General features: G+C 36.0%; 1 protein-coding gene across 2 annotated transcripts in view; it reads right to left on the bottom strand.

The window, feature by feature from the left end:
- Positions 1-20,173, bottom strand: part of LOC138834387 (ceramide transfer protein) — an 89,372-nt gene that overhangs the window by 29,491 nt on the left and 39,708 nt on the right. For both annotated transcript variants that reach the window (XM_070033021.1, XM_070033020.1), the window contains exons 4-6: positions 6,116-6,223; positions 4,487-4,625; positions 1,272-1,355 (exon numbers count right to left, since the gene is read on the bottom strand). In XM_070033021.1, coding sequence (XP_069889122.1) covers positions 1,272-1,355; positions 4,487-4,625; positions 6,116-6,223 — 331 coding nt within the window. The remainder of the gene's footprint in view (positions 1-1,271; positions 1,356-4,486; positions 4,626-6,115; positions 6,224-20,173) is intronic.

Here is a 20,173-nt window from a genome sequence, read left to right as displayed (position 1 = left end):
GAGTAAGATAAAAGGGTCTAGAGACTGTATCATTCAGTATACAGCCTTTCTTATAGTCCTTCACTATCAGAGTGGAATAAGGAGGCAGTCAAATCTCAATAAGCAGTGTGTTTACTTCTATTTATTACTTTATTGACAATACAACACACCTATCTTTATCTATGCTGAGTAATCCTGAATTTAGGGTGCTCCAATTCAATTACTAGAGGTATGCTTATATTTCATTCTCTTTTAGAAACACAGGTGAAAAATTACAAAACTTTAATTTTTCCAATATTCAAATAAAATACTTTTTACTATTAAAGATTATTCCCTGTGAAATTAAAATGAAACTGAAAGAAACTTCCTCAAACAGTTTTAAACTCCATAAAGATATTAGAGGATAACTAGGTGAGTTTCAGTTGAAATGCCAAATTATAAAGACAACTTATATATCGAGCTATAATATTAAGCTAATATTTTGCAAGTTTAAAAGGGGATAATATAAGAAAAGAACACAATGAACAAAAAATAGCAAGAAGAGGAACAAAGGTGAGAGAGAAGCATTAAGTTGTAGCATCAATAATGTAATATTCTAATATGAACTCTAAAACAAATTATTTTCATGGATTAAGTAGTTTCAAACAATTTATGTTGTTACAGATATTAGTTCATATACTTGTATGATCTCAGTAAAATTAAGCATAAATTAGATTAGTATTTTTCACAAAGGAATTTTTTATCTTAAATTAAAAAAAATTCATTCTACGTTTTTCTAAGAAATACGTCAAAAATGCTGAATTTGCTTTGCAGTAATGAATAATACTGAATTCCTCCTCAACACCACAGTGTAGCAACATGTCACTATATAAAATAAATCATGCCACTATGTGGTCTGTGAACAATTATGCTGTGAAATCAGAGACATTTCAACAACTTTCCTTGAATAACACTCATTAAATACTTTTCAAAACCAGTTTACCAGTGAAAAAAAATATTTTGAAGAAATAATTAGAAATACTCTAAGAAAGTAAGAAAGACTGATGTAAAGTTCCAACCAAAGAAAAAGCTTCTTCAATACTAGGCACTAATGTTATCAATAAATGTCTAAAATTTAGAAATTTGTTACTGTTTGTGGCCTATCATACAATAAAGAAAGTGTATTTTACTGACATAACTTTTCTTAGAAAATATTTTAACTTGGATTCCAGGAATGCTACTGTTTAAAAAAGTTATTAAATTAGGAACTATTCTTTGTTATATAGTTATAACTTCAGAAAGTATTTACTTACACTTTTCTTTATTACCATTGGTACTGGGCAAGAAGTCTCCATCAGAGCGTGTTGTTGGAAAGTCATCTTCATCATCTTCCACCACTAAATAATATTAGAATGAACAAAGGAGAAGCAAATCACTCTTTTGTTCAACTGAGTAATAAACTCTAACTTGTATAAATTTACTGGAAATATAAATGGAAATTCACTGGAATATATTACAAATGTTTGTGGAACTGTAACAATGAAATCTTGCAACACTAATTTTTTAAATAAAGAAGTAACAACTGAAAAGCTAGACTGGAGGTTAGAAGCCTGGCTTAAGTGGTAGAGAGCTAGGTGAATAATAAGCAAGCTGAGCAACTGTGAAGCCTTCAATATCTGGGTACTGGCCAAAAAACAAAAACAAAAGCCAAAGAACTTCAAGTTTTCTTAACTTTATCTAAATTAAGTAACTTTCTATCCTGAATGGATATAAGAAAACAGACAAAGTAACTTTCTATCCTGAATGGATAGGTATCTGATTCAAGTGGTAGTACATCTGACTAGTAAGTAATAACACCCAAGTTCAAACCCTGGTACAGCCCTCCCCCCCCTCTCCTTCTCTCTCTGGACAAAATATATGAAATAATGGATATCCTTTAGAGTTGGGAAACAAATGATAGGAGTTTCCTTATTGTTTCAGCTACTTGTCTTGGGGAGTTTCTAGGAGTAGTACAGTAAAGACAAGGAATTTAGAAAGAGCCTAGTAGACCTCTGAAATGAGGAAAGGCAGAGAGACTAGAGAAGGCAATTGGATTTCAGAAGAACACTAGAGAGGTGAGAGTTATACAGAAAGAGAACACTGGAGATCAGCAGGTCTCTTCTAATTATTTAGCAAGTACTGAGAGTACCTGCAAATAAGAGAATTACAAATACTAGGAAAAGAACCTTCAGAAAAGATTGCAGAGAACAGTAAACAAAGCTTATCTGGGAGCAGGAGAAAATACTGTTCCTACAGTACAGACTGAAAACTTAGTAATTCATAAAGAACTACATATTCAATAGGCTTCAGTAGTAGGGTTGACTTAGTAGGGAAAACAGAATTACATTCCTGGAAGTTCATAATACTTTTGGTTTTTTTGAAAGTCCTGGGGAATGAACTCAGGGCCTACATCGTTCAAGACAAGCATAATACCACTTAGTCAAACCCGGAAGGCCAGTTTCTCATACTATAAATGAAATGTTATATTACTTTGATGGTAGATTGTGGTAAGTTAAATATGCAAACTATAAACCCTGAATAGCTATGGGAATATCACAAACAGGTATTATAAACACCTGAATTCAAAATAAGGCAGAAAAGGGGAACAAAAATAGACAAGTTACAAAAGATGAGAGAGCCAAGTGCTAGTGGCTCATGCCTACTCAGGAAGCTGAGATGTGAGGTCTATAGTTTGAAATCAGCCTGGGTAGGAAAAGTCTGTGAGATTCTGATCTCCAATCCAGAAGTGGAGCTGTGGCACAAAGCGGTACAGTGCTAATCTTGAACACAAAAGCTCAGGGATAGGACCCGGGCCCTGACTTCAAGACCCATAATTGACCCACTCCCCCCCAAAAAAGGGGGGATATAAATTGATATTAAAGGTATTTTGTAATACCAAGAAATAAAACTATTATCAAGCAACCTACTTATATTAAGAATGAATTCAATGCTAGTAGGTAATACTACTAGGATTTTTTTCTGCCTTCCCAGTCAAGAGAATAATTGAAAAACATTATGTTGATATCAGTACTATTTTGAGCAGTAACAACAGGAAAGTAAAAGGGAAATTAATCTAGTTAAAAGACAAGTAAAAACCTTATCCTTTTTCTTAAAAATAAAAACTCAGTAAGCAATTGGGTATGGTGGCTAAAGTCTATAATCCCAGCTATCTGGGGAGTAAAGATCAGGTATTAAGGTTCAAGGCATGCAAAGGCACAAAAGCTCATTAAATTGTATCTCAACCAATAGCTGGGACTGGTAATGTGAGTTTGTGATCCCAAGCTACAAGGCACAATAGCCCATGCAATGGCATACACCTGCTATCTCAGAAAGCACAAATAGGAAGGTAACAGTCTAGGCTTGCTGTTGAACTCACTGGCTTTCTATTGTGGAGGTAAATACACAAAACACACTTGATGATGGGAAGTCTTCCTTTATATTGTGCTGAATTCTATTTACTCAAAAATTATAAATGGTTTTCAATCATTGTTTATAAGGGATATTTCCTAGTGAGAGGAATAGAAAATAGAAAGTGATTTGTAGAATTAGTAATGGGCTGGGAAGGTTGCTCAGTGGTAGAGCGCCTGCCTTGCATGCTCAAGGCCCTGGGTTCGATTCCTCAGCACCACATAAGCAAAAAAGAAAAAGCCGGAAGTGGCGCTGTGGCTCAAGTAGTATAGCGCTAGCCTTGAGCTGAAGAGCTGAGGGACAGTGCCCAGGCCCAGAGTTCAGGCCCTACAACCGGACCCCCAAAAAAATAAATAAATAAAATAGAATTATTAGTAATTTTCTTTAAAAAAAAAAAAAAGGATGAGAGAGATGAGACAACAAGGAGAAAGAGAACAAATGATTCCAGATCTGAAAGGTTTAATAAATATACTTATTTCCTTTACTACTCATCAAAGGATAAATCTGTAAGACATAATAATGTGAAATGCTCTGTATTATCAAGATAACAAAACAAAGAATATAATTTCAAAGTGACCAATGGCCTTGGTATGAATGATGAAAAATGAATTAATGTGTATTATTGAAGTACTAAAGTCACAGGACACCGGGGAGGCTGAGATCTGAGGATCACAATTTAGTTGTTTGAAGCAAGCACCATCAAGAAAGTTCATGAGAATCTTATATCCCATTAAATACACACACATGTGCATGCATGGTCACACACACACACACACACACATACACATGTGTATCTACACACACATATACACAGAAGTGAAGCTAGGGCTTAAGTGGTACAGAGCCAGCTTTGAGCAGAAAAAGTTAAAGGACAGTGCTCAGGCCTTGAGTTCAAGCCCCAGTACTGTAGGCATTTAAGAAGAAAAAAAAAAAGTACTCAAGTTATATGAATACTTAAATCTGGCAGTTCACAGTACAGAGATTATTATTTCCTTTATTACATAAAGAAATTACCCATAAAATCAAGAGGCTTTAAATCATTCATTCTCTAAGTAAAAATACTGGCAATAGCCTGATTAACCTTTATCTCTTTGAAGTTCATCCTTGGAGACAGCATCAGCACAGGCATCAAAGTACTTCTGGAGAGTATCAACTTGTCTACATAGGATGTCTCTAAAAGTTTCCATTTCAGCCAGTTTTTCACGTAAACTGTGGCCTTTCTGCAAAACATAAAAAGGCAGAGGATATATAATCCAAGTGAAACAAAACTGGACTTTTTATTTGGTTCTATATTATTTCATCACCTTTTAAGGTTGCTACCTTATCACTGAAGGAATGAGAATTAGAGCTGTCAAGTTCACAGCAATACTCCTAGGAAGAGGCTTGAAACTGACTTAATCTAGTGCCTTGAAATGGATAAACCTATAGGAAATAAGAAATAATGTCTGATAATCAGCTAACATAATGTTAACATTTTCAAAGCAGAAGGATTTGTGAGGAAAAACTATGCCAGACTTTGAAATGAGCAAATCTATTATTGGGTACACTTTCAAAGTATTGGTGAACATGAGAGCCCAGAAGGGAAGATCATATCTTACATAAAAGTTTTTTACTTCATTTATTATATTTGAACTATTTTACAACTCGTTTAGTAGAAAACTAAATAATACATGTTATTCTTGTCTTCTTTATTGAGAATAAGATTGAAATGTAGCGTGGATTGGTCTCCAAATTGTGATGCTCCTGCTTCAGGCTCCTGAATACTGGGATTATAGGTGTGTACCATTATTAAACTTGGCCTGTATGGTGGTGTTTGTTTTGTTTTGTTTTTGCTTTTTTTGTTTGTTTCCTTGTGGAAGTAAGTGTGAACTCAGGGCCTTGTGCTTGTTAGGTAGGTACTCTACCAAATTAAACCATACCTCCAAGCCTTTTTGCTTTAGTTGTTTTTTCAATAGGGTCAAGTCTAGATTATAATTCTATTTATGCTTTCTGCCTGGCTTGAATAACATTCATGTGCCACTGCTTAGTGTATTTTTAGGATGCTTACGATGGTGGTCTCTTGTTAACATTTTTCCTCAGCTAGCCTTAAACCATCTCCCTTCCGATCTCTATACCCTGTGTAGGTAGGACTACAAGTATAAGCCATCATGCCCAGCTGATAAGTAATTTTTGTCCACAGAGATGCAAATGACTTTGTCCTGCACATAGGCATTTACCTGTAGATATCAGTCAGTTTGTATTGGCAGATTCATTTCAGTATAATTCATATTCTGCTTGAACTAATGAATGAAATAAAATCTCTGATATGTGTGTGGAGGTAGGTGCAGGTATGTGTGCGCACAAGTGCCTGGGCGCTGTCCTTGAGCTTTTGTGCTAAAGGCTAGCACTCTTTGAGCCACAAGTTCCTTTCCGGATTTTAGGTGGTTAACTTGAGATAAGGGTCTTACAGACTTTCCTGCCTGAGTTGGCTTGAAACTGTGATCCTCAGATCTTAGCTCCCTAAGTAGTTAGGATTACAGGCATGAGCCATCAACACGCAGCATTTTGTATTTGTATAGTTATAATTTCATTCTTAAAAACTACTCTATAATAATATCAAATAAACTGAATTATAGAAAAGTTATTTCAGAAACCTATCAAGTTATGCTCATAATAGCCAATACTAAGTTCAAATAATGTTGCCTTAACATAAGCATTCATAACCACAAACCTTGAATGAAGATGTGGATGTAGCAGAATAGCCACTTGCTCCAGATACCAGTGACACCATTGAACCATGTCGACGCAAGCTGGATTCTGATCCATATCCTGATTCAGTCTAAAAATAGAATAAAATCTACATGAAAAAATGTAAATAAAAATCCTTAAGAGAAAACAAATCAACAAGGTTGGTATAAAAAACTCTTAGAAATTTGAATTCACATAAAAAGTCAATCCACTAATATCAGTAATGTCTTTCAATAACTGTCACTTAAATTAAAAATGTATTCAGTACTTCCTACATGTTGGGCTAGTAGGCTAAACGAGTGTTTAATAGTAGGAAAATGACCTAATATAGTCACATGCAGAGACAGAGAGTAGAATGGTGGTTACCAGAGGCTAGGGAGGAAGAATAGACTATTTAGTGGATATAGAGGTTTTTTTTTTTTTTGGGTCCGGTCGTGAGGCCTGTACTCTGGGCCTGGGCGCTGTCCCTCAGCTCTTCAGCTCAAGGCTAGCGCTCTACCACTTGAGCCACAGCACCACTTCCGGCTTTTTTCTTTTTGCTTATGTGGTGCTGAGGAATCGAACCCAGGGCCTCAGGCATGCAAGGCAAGCGCTCTACCACTGAGCCACCTTCCCAGCCCCTGGATATAGAGTTTAAGCTGGGGGAAGATGAAAAAGTTCTGAAGACAGCGTAATTGATGATGGCTGAACAGCAGCATTAATATTCTTAATGGTACAAAATATTTGAAAATGGTTAAAAAGTATTTGAAATATTTAAAAATGGTTAAAAAGGTAAATCTTACAATTTTTAAAATAGATAAAGAAAAACCAGCCAAATGCTAATATTATCTCCATTATAAACAAGTATAAACCATTTAAATAGCTTGCTCAAAATTATAGAAAAGACTGATGGCAGTATACATTTTCTGTCACAAAATGCTTCTATGGGCCATAACTAACATCTTTTCACTGTATTATATATGGCAAGACACACTTGATTTTTTTATTAACAAAATTTAGCCAAGTGCTGGTGGCTCATGCTGGTAATCTTAACTACTCAGGAGGCTGAGACCACAGGATTATGGCCTGAAGCCAGTCCAGGCAGGAAAATAATGAGACTCTTATCTCCAATAAACTACGCAGAAAAAGCTGGAAGCGGCTCTGTGGCTCAAGTGGCAGAGTACTAGCCTTGAGTAAAAAGCTAAGGGATAGTGCCTAGGCCCAAAGTTCAAGCCCCAGGGCCTGCAGAAAAATATATATACATATATTATTAATTAAAAAAAAATTAGTTACTATGCCAGATGCTGGTGCTCATGCTTGTAATCCTAGCTACTCAGGAAGCTGAGATCTAAGGATCATGATTCAAAGCCAGCCAGAGCAGGAAAGTGTGACTCTTATCTTCAATTAACTACCAAAAAAAACACCCAAAAACCCAAACAAACAAAAACAAAAAACAAACCCCAAAGGCCAGAAGTGGAGCTCAAGTGGTAGAGTATAGAGCACTAGCCTTGCACAAAGTTCAGGGACAGCATGCAGGCCCCGAGTTTGAGCCTCAGGACCTGCAAAAAGCAAAACAAAACTCCCATAAAATTCTGTATCAGAAAGAAAATTAAAGAATTTCAAGAAATTACTCAAATAGCTCAGACACTTACATGATTCTTTTCTAAACAGAAATTAATCTGAATTGTCCATTTAAATATAATTTCACTATAATTTAGTTTGAATTTTATAATATTAAAGATTCTAAATATTTCCTTAAATTTTTTTTTGGCAATCTGAACTGGTAGCTCATGTCTGTAATCCTAGTTATTCCAGAGACTGAGATTTGAGGATCATGGTTTGAATCCCGCCTAGAGCTTCCAAGTCTGTGAGACTCTTATCTCTAAAAAAAAAAAAAATCACCAAAAAGCCAGAAGTGGAGCTGTAGTTCCTGGAAGTTAGAGCACTAGCCTTGAGGGGAAAAAAAAAGCTCAGATAGCACCTAGGACCTGAGTTCAAGCTCCAAGATCAGCAACTAAATAAATAAAGCCAATGATCTTTAAAAATTAATATATTTTACAAAATGGGTTTTTCATATATATATGTGTATATATATTTACATATATATGAATAAAACATACACACACAGTATGCGTCAATCATGTTTACCTCCCATCACTCTCTCTCATTCTCCTTTCCTGCTGATCCTCTGTATGTTCATGTCTTTTTGTTTGTTTCTAGTAGATTGTGCATATGACAGATCTAGTTTTCCTTGCAACCATAATCTCATTCTTCTTTATAGCTAAATAATACTCCACTCTATATATATACCACAATTTTCTTTATCTATTATTCAGTTGTTGCACATTTAAGCTGATTCTATAAACTTGGTGATCACAAATTTTTGTTATAACAAACACAGATATGCACATATCTCTATTCCTAGGAATAGTGTAATATGATCATGCAGAATTTCCATACTGATTTCTACAGTAGCTGTAAAGCTTACACTTATATGAGCAATATTTAAGGGTTCCTTCCTATCTTAGTATTTTCCCCAACATTTGTTGTTTAAATGTCTACAGGTTTGTTTGTTTGTTTCAGTTAGGACTTGAAATTGGGGCCTGGGTACAGTCCCTGAGCTCTTTTGCTCAAGGCTTTGCTCTACCACTTTTAGCCACCATACCACCTCTGGGTTTTTGGTGGTAAATTAGAAATAAGAGTCTCAGGGACTTTCCTTACTGGCTGGCTTGGAATCTCAATAGTCAGATCTCAACCTCCCGAGTAGCTAGAATTACAGATGTGAGCCACCAATTCCAGGCTTAAAATGTCAACAGTTTTAAATCTGAATTCGAATAAATCTCTTTTCTCCATATATCAACAACTCTAAACAAAGCAAGTCAAAACTACTGATCTTTTTAAAGATCTTAGAGTAAAATGCAAACATTAAAAGATTTCTTTATTACAACTTCTTTTATCCTCTTCTATTTCTTCAAGTTCCACTATTTCAAAACAGGTAATATGTTCTTAAAACATGAAAAAACAGAAGTGTCCATCTAGAATAACACTGATGCAATATATGTTAAGATAATATACAATAAATATATGCTCATTATGAATAGTGTTTCTAACTCTAATAAAGTTTCATTTAAACAAATTCCATCTTAAAGAAATCAATGTAAGGAAAAAGGAAACAGCATATTTCTTAATATCAATTTTTTAGTATTCAATGAAGATTCACCATTATTACAGTAACATAATAAAAATTAAACAGCAGTCACATAACAAAAATGAAACAGCAGTCTCATATATGAAAGGAATAGCTCAAATTGCCCTGATATATAATACCACTCTAAATTGGATTTCAATCAAAAAGTCAAATCTATCATCAAAAATATTAAAAAATACTTTCTCTTAAGGGTCAAAATATTTCTAAAAAAGACATTGCCAAATTATTTAGAAAAGTGACAATGTTAAGATAGCCCAAAATGTCAAGTAACAATACTTAAACTTATCAGTTGGTATGTGTGGCTATAAATTAAAACCAGAGACTAGTGCATCTGCCATTTAGCTACACAGCGAATCCCCCAAGATATGTTTTCTGATTCAGTCCAAAGGGAGGATTGTCACAGGAGTGTCATAGGGAAGCATCTGGAATGTAAGGCCTATGGAATCATTTAGTGCATGATGGAATAGACAAATGGTTCTTATTCACTGCCTAAATCGACACTATTGTATGGCTTTAGAGTAATGTTACAAATATCCACAGGGCTCTTGGCAGAAAAAATTTCTAACTCATAGAAAGGAAAGATGGAAATAAGAAGACACTAGTTTATGGTTACAACTGACATACTATTAGAAGTTCCAGCAAGTAAAACTCAAAACATGCTTTCAAAAATTTCTAGTTATGATTTTGGAGTGAACACTTCAAAGGCATGTTGAACTTTTTCTTATTCCCTCTTTGCCACACGAAAGACGGTAAACTCATTCACAAGATCTAATCACCAATGAGTGTTTTTAAAACACTAAATTCTACCCAAAATAAATGAATTCAAATACAATTACCACAGGGGCATTTTCCTCTTTCAAAATATCTTCAATGAACTGTTCTGCAAAAGAGCTCTTTCCACAACTTATCAATGGAAGCAAGCAGTGTTGCTGAACATGTTTGCACAGACAAAAACACACATTGAAGCATCCTACTTAGAACAAAGTTTACTTGTAAATACCACAGTAATGAGACAAAAATCTTTTTTATATTAACATACTCCTATTTTTAAAAATCTTTTGGCCACTAGAGGGAGGCAGCAGCATTTTTCAAATGGTATGCTTAAAAGCCGATGAAAAGGTTACTATTGGTCAAAGTACAACCAGAAACCTCTGTACTAATTGCTTTCCATATATTTTTATCTTGTACCTTGACTTTTGAAAATATTTAAGCATACTAAACAATCTAGCTCAAAGGTAAGAGTTAAATAAAGTAGTCAAATGACTAAAATTTGAAAACTCCCTTAAAGTCATATCTGAATTTAATAGCTTAATTGTATGGGAGATAAATATTACTGTTCTACACAGGCAATTCATCAGTCCATCTATACCCTAAGAGAAGTTATATGAAATACAGAAAAAAGTCTTACAAATTTTAATACCACTTGTTTATAGAGAATTTTTTTCTTTAAAAACAAAAAATTTTAATATCACTTCTTTGTTGAGAAATTCTTTTTTTCTTAAAACCAATCTATTACAAGTAGCAAAGCAAAGAAATTAAGTAACTTCCTCATAGTGTCAAATGTTACCCAATTATTATTATTGGTGGCATGGTTCCCCTTTCTTCCCTTGCGTGCCCAAAGGCAGGAATGGAGACTGTGTCTCCAATTCAAGGACAGGAAGAAAGAAAATGCAAGACAGAGACATTAAGATAATAACAATGGAGGAGGATTTTGCTGAAATTAGAATTCTAAAACCCATTAGGAAATTAGTATACTGCATTGGTGAACATCAAAATACATCTACCTTCAATATTACTATTTAAAAGCAATATGGGAAGATTATCTATCTAAGCAAGCAATGTAATCAAGGGGTTGCAATTTAAAATGTAATATGCTGCATTTTCATGTTCAATGTCGAAAATTTTCAGTATTGAAACTGTTGTAGGTTTTTAAATAATTACAGAATGCTCTTAAAGGAGACAGCTATAGCAGAAAAAATACAGCATAACAAAGTCCATTAGACCAATCTCAACTAACAAAAAAGCAGGAAGTGGAGCTGTGGCTCCAGTGGTAGAGCACTAGCCTTAGCACAAAAGCTCAGGGACAGAACCCAGGCCCTGAGTTCAAGGCCCCCCCCCAAAAAAAGAATCTATGATACAAAAGGTGACTATGTATCTACTCTGACACTCTGAAATTGCCTCTCATATACTTTTGATCCTCTCTTTTGAGGCAATCTAGAATGATTGTCTTTAGTCTTAGTGACAAAATGGGTTTAAGAAACAACTAAATGAATCAAATAAAGTTATAAGGGAAATCTGATATTTTTCCATCTTAATTTTAGGAGCAAATATTAAGAGATGAGGAATCTCTTTTGTGTTTTGCTTTGAGAGGACAGATGGACAAATAGCTAAGTATTTAACTGTGTCTGATTGTACACACTTATGATCTTAGAATTTGGGAGGCTGAGACAAAAGGATATATAGAGTTTGAGGTCAGCTTTGGCTACATAGGGAGAAACTATAGGTCTTATAGAAAAGTGAATTGTGATGGAATAGGGATATACCTTAATTGAAGAACTCTTGTCTAGCATGCAAGGTCCTAGTTGTGATCCCTAGTACTACAACAAATACAGTAGAATATAAAAATCTATGAACCAAGTCGGGGGCCCGTGGCATATGCCCATAATCCTAGCTACTCAGGAGGCTGAGATCTGAGGATCACAGTTCAAAGCCAGCCTGGGCAGGAAAGTCCATGAGACTCTTATCTCCAATAAACCACTAGAAAATGAAGTGGTGCTGTGGCTCAAGTGGTAGAGCGCTCACCTTGAGCTGAAGAGCTCAGGGACAGTGCCCAAACCCAGAGTTCAAGCCCCATGACAAAAAAAAAAAAAAAATCCATGAACCATACAGAAGAATGTGAACGAAGAAAAATATGACACAGATGTTTCTCCAATCAAAATTTCAGTATATGCTTTTTTTTAAAAAGAGGGAGAATAGTTGAGTAATTTTTAATGGGTACTTTATATATCAATTCAGCCAGTTAGAAATCACAGCAAAGACAAGTGTATTATATATGACAATAAATATGTTCATATATAACAGATATATTTATGACAATAAATATATATATATATGTACTGTTTAGCCTACTGTAGATTTTCTTTCCTTTAAAGGCTAAATAGTACTCCATTACACACACACAGGTTTTGTCTTATTGAATACATCCACTGATATATACTTGGGTTGCTATATTTTAGTGACTGTGAAAATTCTGCTATAGGCTGGGAATGTGGCTTAGTGGGTAGAGTGCTTGAAGCCCTGGGTTTAATTCCTCAAAACCACATAAACAGAAAAAGCCAGAAGTGGCACTGTGGCTCAAATGGTAGAGTGTGAGCCCTGAGCAAATGAAGTTCAAGGATAGTGCCAGGCTCTGAGTTCAAGTCCCAGGACTGGCAAAAAAAAGATAAAGCTGCTACAAATATTTCCAAAAATACTCATGATTCTTTAGGATTTATATCCAGAAAAGGATTGCAGGATGATATAATAATTCTATTAATTTTTTTTTTTTTGGTCAGTCGTGGGGCTTGAACTCTGGGCCTGGGCGCTGTCCCTCAGCTCTTCATCTTCAGCTCAAGGCTAGCACTCTACCACTTGAGCCACAGCGCCACTTCCGGTTTCTAAGTGGTTTATTGGAGATTAAGAGTCTCATGAACTTTCCTTGCCTGGGCTGGCTTTGAACCACAATCCTCAGATCTCAGCCTTCTGAGTAACTGGGATTACAGGCATGAGCCACCGGCGCCCAACTTCTATTAAAAATTTTTTGGAATTTCCATATTGCTTTCTACCCTTGGCTATACTATTTCACAATCCCACCAACAGCACTTAAGAAAAATGATTAGAAAAATGACGTGAAGTTTCTTCACCTAAGTTTGCAAATATTTTCTCAATTCTGTGTAAGATATTCCTTTTCTGCTATGGTGATAGAGTAATGCAGAGGCTTTAAATTTTAAGTTAAATCAATTTGTCTATTCTTCTATTGTCTAAGATTTCAGTGTCATATTTAATAAGTGATTACCAAAATTCAATGCTATAAAGCTTTCCCATATTTTCTTCCAAAGGGTGTGTTAATTTGGACCTACCTTTAGGTCCTTTATCCCTCCCTCCCTTTTTTCCCCCAGTACTGGAGATTTAATTCTAGGCCTGGGCACTGTCCCTGAGTTCCTTTTTGCTCAAAGTCAGCATACTACCAACTCGAAACACAGCACTACTTCTCACTTTTCCTGTAATTAGAGATAAGTTTCACAGGCTTTCCTGACCAAGCTGGCTTCAAACCATGATCCTCCGATCTCAGCCTCCAGTGTAGCTAGGATTACAGACAAGAGCCACTAGCACCTGACTCCTATCCCTTTTGAATTAATAGTTTTATGTAGTATGAGGAAAGAGTCCAACACTACTTATGTGGATATCATTTGCCTAACACTAGTTGTTTTTTTTTTAGTATGTCTTTTCTCATTGAATGGTTTTTTAACATCCTTCCCCAAAATATTTTGATCCTACATGCAAGCGCTTATTTCTGGGCTGTCTATATCACTGACCTAGATTGTTAGGACCCACCATGACCATCCCATGGGAGCAGGCAGGCACAGGAGAAAGATTATTAAGGTTTATTAGAGGGGCCATATCTTCCCCCCGGTGAGGGAACATATGGTGTTTGCCCCTATCCAGGTGGGTAGCTTTGGGGGTAGTAGCAAGTTAAGTGCACAGGTAGGTCTGGGGAAAGAGAGGGAGTGAAGTTATATGGCAAGAACTCTAGGGCAGGGAGGAGCTCAGGTCTGGGTGGAGCTGAAGACTGGACTTGGGAATGCTAACATAGATGTTTTTTGATAAGTACTCATACTGTTTTGATTTCTGTAGTTTTGTAAGTTTCAAAAATTAGGAAGTATCAGCCCTCTATTTTGTTTTGTTTGGCTATCTGAGGTACTTTGGGATTCCTATGTAAAGTTTAGATGGCTTTTTAAAATTTTGGATAGGTTTTCCTCTTGACTGTTGAGTCAGAGTCTCCCTTTGTAACTCAGGGTAGCCTGCCTAAGCCTCCTAAATGTTGAGTCTAGCATGCAAGAAATTTTCTGATTCTGAAAAAAAAAGGCACTAGAAATTTGATAGGCACTGAATTAGATAGGTAATAGGTGAATCACTTTAGATACCACCACAGATAGTTGAACAATATTAAATTTTCTATATGCATTTCCTTTTATTTATATTTCCTTCATATCTTTTTTTTTTTTTTTTGGTCAGTTGTGGGGCTTGAACTCAGAGCTTGGGCGCTGTCCCTGAGATTTTTTTTGTTCAAGGCTAGTGATATACCACTTGAACTTGCGCCACAGCGCCACTTCCTTTTTTTCTTGGCAGTTAATTGGAAGAGTCTTATGGACTTTACTGCCCAGGCTGGTTTTGAACCATGATCCTCAGATCTCACCCTCCTAAACAGCTAGGACTACAGGCATGAGCCACCAGCATCCAATCTTCCTTTATATCTTTTAGCAAATTTTGAACTTTTCACTGATCAAGTCTTGGTAACTATTCTTTTTGATGCAATTATAAATTATTCTTGTAATTTCCTTTTCAGATTATTCAGTGCTTATACACAGGAATACAAATGATTTTTGCATGTTAAGATCGTTTCTACTGTTTTGTTGAATTCACTTACAATCTTATGTTTATGTAAAGAGTTCCCTATTTATACATTATCATCTGTGAACAAGCAATTTTACTTATTTCCAAGTTAGATGCCTTTTACTGACTTTCTTATCTAGTTGCTCTGGCTAAAATGTCTAGTATTATGTTGAATAAAAATAGTGAAAATGGCATCCTGATATCAGATTAAAGCCTTTAGTCTGTCACCATTAAGTGTGATGTTCATCATAGGCTTTTCATATATGGATTTTAGTCAGGTTCCTTCTATTCCTAGTTTGTTAATGATCAGCCAAACTCTGTCAAAGGACTCTTTTGCACTGACATGACCATAAGTTTTTTTTTTCTTTTTTGCACTGTTTTTATTAATTGGTATTTTTCATTGATATTTATGTTAAGCCATCTTTGCATTCCAGGAATGTATCTCACTTGATTGTGGTATATAATCCTTAAAATATACAGACAAATTTGGTTTGCAATTCTCTTTTTTTGGGGGGCTGTCATGGGGCTTGAACTCTGGTCCTAGGTGCTGCCCCTCAGCTCTTCAGCTAGCTCAAGACGAGTGCACTACCACTTGAGCCACAGCACCACTTCTGGTTTTCTAGTAGCTTACAGGAGATGAGAGTCCCATGGACTTTCCTGGCTGGGCTGGCTCTGAATCGCGATCCTCAGATCTGTCTCTTGAGCATCTAGGATTACAGGCGTGAGCCACCAGCACCTGGCTGGTTTGCAAGTATTTTGTTGGGAATTTCTGCATCATTTTGTTCATAAAGATATTAATTATAGTTTCCTGTGTTATCGTTGCTTGCCGTTAGTAATACTGTAATGTCCTTGTAGAGTAAGTAGGTGGTGTTCCATCCTAATCAATGTTTTGGGAAAATGTGGGGTTATTAGTTCTTCTTCAAATGTTTGGTAGAATTCACCAGTGACTCCATCAGGTCAAGGACTTCTTGGCTGGGATATGTTGTGTGTGTTGTAATAGGGATTTAAACGCAGGGCCTCAGCTTGCTTGGATAGGTTACTTAATCGACACTGTACCACTGAAGCTATACCTCAAATCCTGCCTTCTACTTTTACTTTGGAAATGGAGCCTTGGAATACTTTCCTGACTATGGTTGGCTTCAAACCATAATCTTCAGAATTTTAGCCCATGAGTAGCTAGGATGACAGGTGTGAGCCATTGGCACCAAGGTGGAATTGAAAAGTAACTTACACTGGTGATAATGAGGGACTTCTACCATTTTGGCTGTTTCCACTATGCTTTACTACATTGTTTTTGTCACTTATTTCCTGAATTGCCATCCTTCTTGAAGCTTACTTGAGGTTTTTGTTGTTTTGTTTAGAAATTTTGGTAGAGTAGTGTTTGAATTTCTTTACTTTCTTTCATATGATTACCTTGTGCCTCTATCTGTATATTTTTTCTTTTCTTTTCTTTTTTTTTTTTTGGGGTCCGGTCTTGGGGCCTGAACTATGGGCCTGGGCGCTGTCCCTCAGCTCTTCAGCTCAAGGCTAGCGCTCTACCACTTGAGCCACAGCGCCACTTCCGGCTTTTTTCTTTTTGCTTATGTGGTGCTGAGAAATCAAACCCAGGACCTCAGGCATGCAAGGCAAGCGCTCCACCACTGAGCCACCTTTCCAGCCCCTATCTGTATATTTTCTATGGCTATTTTCCTTGTGGTTACCACAGATGTTTGGGTTAACATCATAAAGTTATAACAATATAATTAGAATTCTAGTTTAATTTCTCATATGCAGGAAATAAATTGTGAATAAAAAGTTATACTAATAGCTTTTAGACTAATAATTGTTTTTGAAAAATGTAGTACTCTCTTACAAAGTACAATTACTTACAACTTGGGGGGGAAGGAGAAATTGGGGAGGTGGGGCGGGAAGGGATGATAGGGGAAAAACAAAGGAGGGGTTAACAATGATGGACAGGAAATGCACTCATTACCTTACTCATGTAACTGTAACTCCTCTGTATAGCATCTTTACAATAAATATATATTATATAAATAAAGAAAAGTAAAATTACAATGTCATTAACTTCTGTAACTGTTATATATATCTTTTCTGGAACTAAGACCTTTACTTTTTCAAATAACTGAGTTAGTGACTAGTTTGCTTACATTTTACCTTGTAAGGAAGCATTTCTTATAGTACAGGCTGAGTAACATTGTATTTCTTGAGTTTTCTTTATTTCCTCACACTTTTGAAGGATAGTTTCACCAATTTTTTTTTTTGGGGGGGTGGGGGGATCTGGTACTTGCTAAGCAAGTGCTCTCTACCATTTGAACTATTTTCCTAAAGCCACACATAGAATTCTTAGTTTAAAGCTTTATTTCTTCAGATATTCATTTTAGCCGTTATCCTCTTTTCTGGAACTCTCAAAATGTACAAGTTGGCCTATTTGATGATGACCTATGAATGCGCTTTCTTTCCTTCAAACTTTTTTCTGATGAGACAAATTTCAACTGCCATATATTCAACTTCCTCAAACTTACTGTTGAAGCTATCTAGTGAATTTTTCATTTCAATTGTTCTTTTCAGCTCTAGAACTTCTCTTAAGGTTTTTTAGGTTTTCTCTTTATTGTTATTTCTATTTTCTTTATATACTGCTTTAATTCTTTAAAAACATCAGTAGATATTACTTACTTTAATGTCTTTGCTTAGCACATTAATTATTAAAATCTTTTCCAGGGGCAAGTTTCTGTAAATTTTTTCCTTTGGAAAAGGCACACTTTTCTCTTTCTTTGAATAAATTTTGATGTCTTGTTGCAATATGAGGACATGTAAATGTAATAGTGTGCAGCACAGAAAAATGTTTTTCCCCCGTGTGAGCATCTGTGTGTTTGTGTGTTAATATTATATAGGTAGTAGTCTCAGTGATAAACAGCTGGCTGAAATGTAAGTTCTTATTTCTTCCTGAGCCTTCAACCCATCCCTGAACATGCAGTCACATTCTAATTTCTCCTTTATAGGCTGTATGTGTGCAAGCATACATATGTTAAGGCCAGTACTGGGCTTAAACTCAGGATATCATGCAAATTGCATTTTCCCTCAAGGTTGTGTCTCTACCACTTGACCCACAGCTCCACTTCCAAGTATTTTCTTTCGTCTGTTTTTTGTTTTTGTTTTTGCTGGCTAATTGGAAATAAGTCTCACGAACTTTTCTGCCTGGGCTTACTCTGAACCACAATCCTCATATCTCAGCCTCCTGAGTAGCTAGGATTAGAGGCATGAGTCACTGGTTTCCAGCTAAAAATGTCTCAATCTTTAATGTTTGGCTTCCAAAGGAGACAATGAAGAGAGGGAAGGGCCCTGGGTTTTAAAATACTGTAGAAGTACCTTTAGTTGGAAGAAAAGTAGCTTGCCATAATGGGAAGGAAGGTAAAACAAAGGCTGCTCACCTCTTTGCTTGCATCTGTGTAATAAAAATGAGACAGTGATCAAAGCATAGGGGGAGCAGGCTCCTTTGTGTTCAGTTCTCTTACAAGTTCTGTACTGGTTGTTCAGGGAACACATATACAGATCCCTGCCATGACACTGGAGGTAGGCTGGAGATGGGTGGCTACTATTGTGGTAGAAGCTGAAAATGGCCAAAATAAATAGCAATTTACTACCTGAGAGCTGTAAGTCTTCAGTAGCCTTAGGAGTTTTAAACCAGATAGATTTGCTAATCCAATTGCTTTCTAGATAGGGAGATAGATTTCTGCCATCTTCCCTACATCCTCTTTCCTTTCATAATGGTTTAGAGGGAAAAGTACACAGAACAAGAAATTATTCCAAAATAAAGAGTAATTATCTGGATTATAAGTCTGGAGATACTTTGTATTTCCTTTTCCTTTAATGAGAAATTATTACATTAGCAGGCTGGAGTGGGGAAAATCAGTAAAAATGTATGTAGAAAAAACTGCAGCAATCACTCTAAAAGGCTTGATAGGAATTGTTAAGTCTACCTTAGTGAGGAAGGAGTTTTTAGAAATAAGAGATTATTTTTTCATTTTGGTTTTCAACTATGAAGTCAATTTAAAAAAAACTGAAATTAAAAAAAAAACTGAAATTAAGTAGAAAAAGAAACCACAAACATTTTAGCAGATTGTTTACTCATTGGTCCATATCTTAGCTATGGTAAATAATGCTGCAACGAACATTGCTGGTAGCTTTTGTGTGGCCTTGTCTGTGATCATATGGGTAAATGCCCAGGAGTAGGATTGCTGGGTCATAGTGAGCTCTATGTTTAGTCTTCTGAGGAATCTCCATACTGAACAAGTTTACATTCCCAGAAACAGTGTAGTAGCATTCCCTGTTATTATGCCAGCATCTGTTATTATGCTATCTTGATAATGGCCACTCTAACTGGAGTGAGGTGGAATCTCAATGTTGTTTTGAATTGCATTTCTTTTCTGGTCAGAGATGTTGAACCATTTCTTCATGTGTGTATTGGCCATTCTTTTTTTTTGTTGTTGTTGGTCGTGGGTCTTGAACTCTGGGCCTTGGGGCGCTGTCTCAGCTCTTCGACTCAAGGCCAGCATTCTACCACTTGAGCCACAGTGCAACTTCCAGCTTTTTCTGCTTATGTGGTCTGAGAAATTGAACCCAGGGCCTCATGCATGCAAGGTTCTACCACTGAGCCACCTTCCCGGCCCCTATTGGCCATTCTTATTTCCTCTCCAGAGAAGTCTCTTTTTAATTCTTCAGCCCACTAATTAATAAGGTGGTGTTTCTTTGAGGATTTCTTTTAGGGTTAGTTAATTTTTTGGGCTCTATTTCAGATATGAGGTCCTTGTCTGTTGTATAGCTAGTGAAGATCTTCTCTCAATCTGTGGGCTTTCTATTTATCTTGATAGCTATGGCCTTTGCCATGCGGAAGCTCTGTAGTTTAATGCAATTCCATTTATCCAGTCTTTCTTAAAATATAGAACAAAAAAATGTGGTATTTATGAAATAAGCCATACCAAAGAAGCATAGGCTCCATAGTTTCCCTCATCTGTAATAATTAGTACATGCCTAGGATAGTCCTAGCAAAGGTTCACAATAGCCCAGTAGCTATGTACATATGACCATATAAAATGAGGCTAAATGAAATGAACTCCTTGATGTGGAAACAACAGGGTTTTTTTTGTTGTTTTTCTTTCTTTTTAGTGTACTGTATGCAGATAATTCTTTTGTCTTTTGTTTTTC

The sequence above is a fragment of the Dipodomys merriami genome, unplaced genomic scaffold, assembly GCF_024711535.1.
Source record: "Dipodomys merriami isolate MVZ:Mamm:240054 unplaced genomic scaffold, mDipMer1.0.p SCAF_213, whole genome shotgun sequence".
Lineage (NCBI taxonomy): Eukaryota > Metazoa > Chordata > Mammalia > Rodentia > Heteromyidae > Dipodomys > Dipodomys merriami.
The sequence above is the reverse complement of the archived record's forward strand: the minus strand, read 5'-3'. Positions and strand labels throughout refer to the sequence as shown.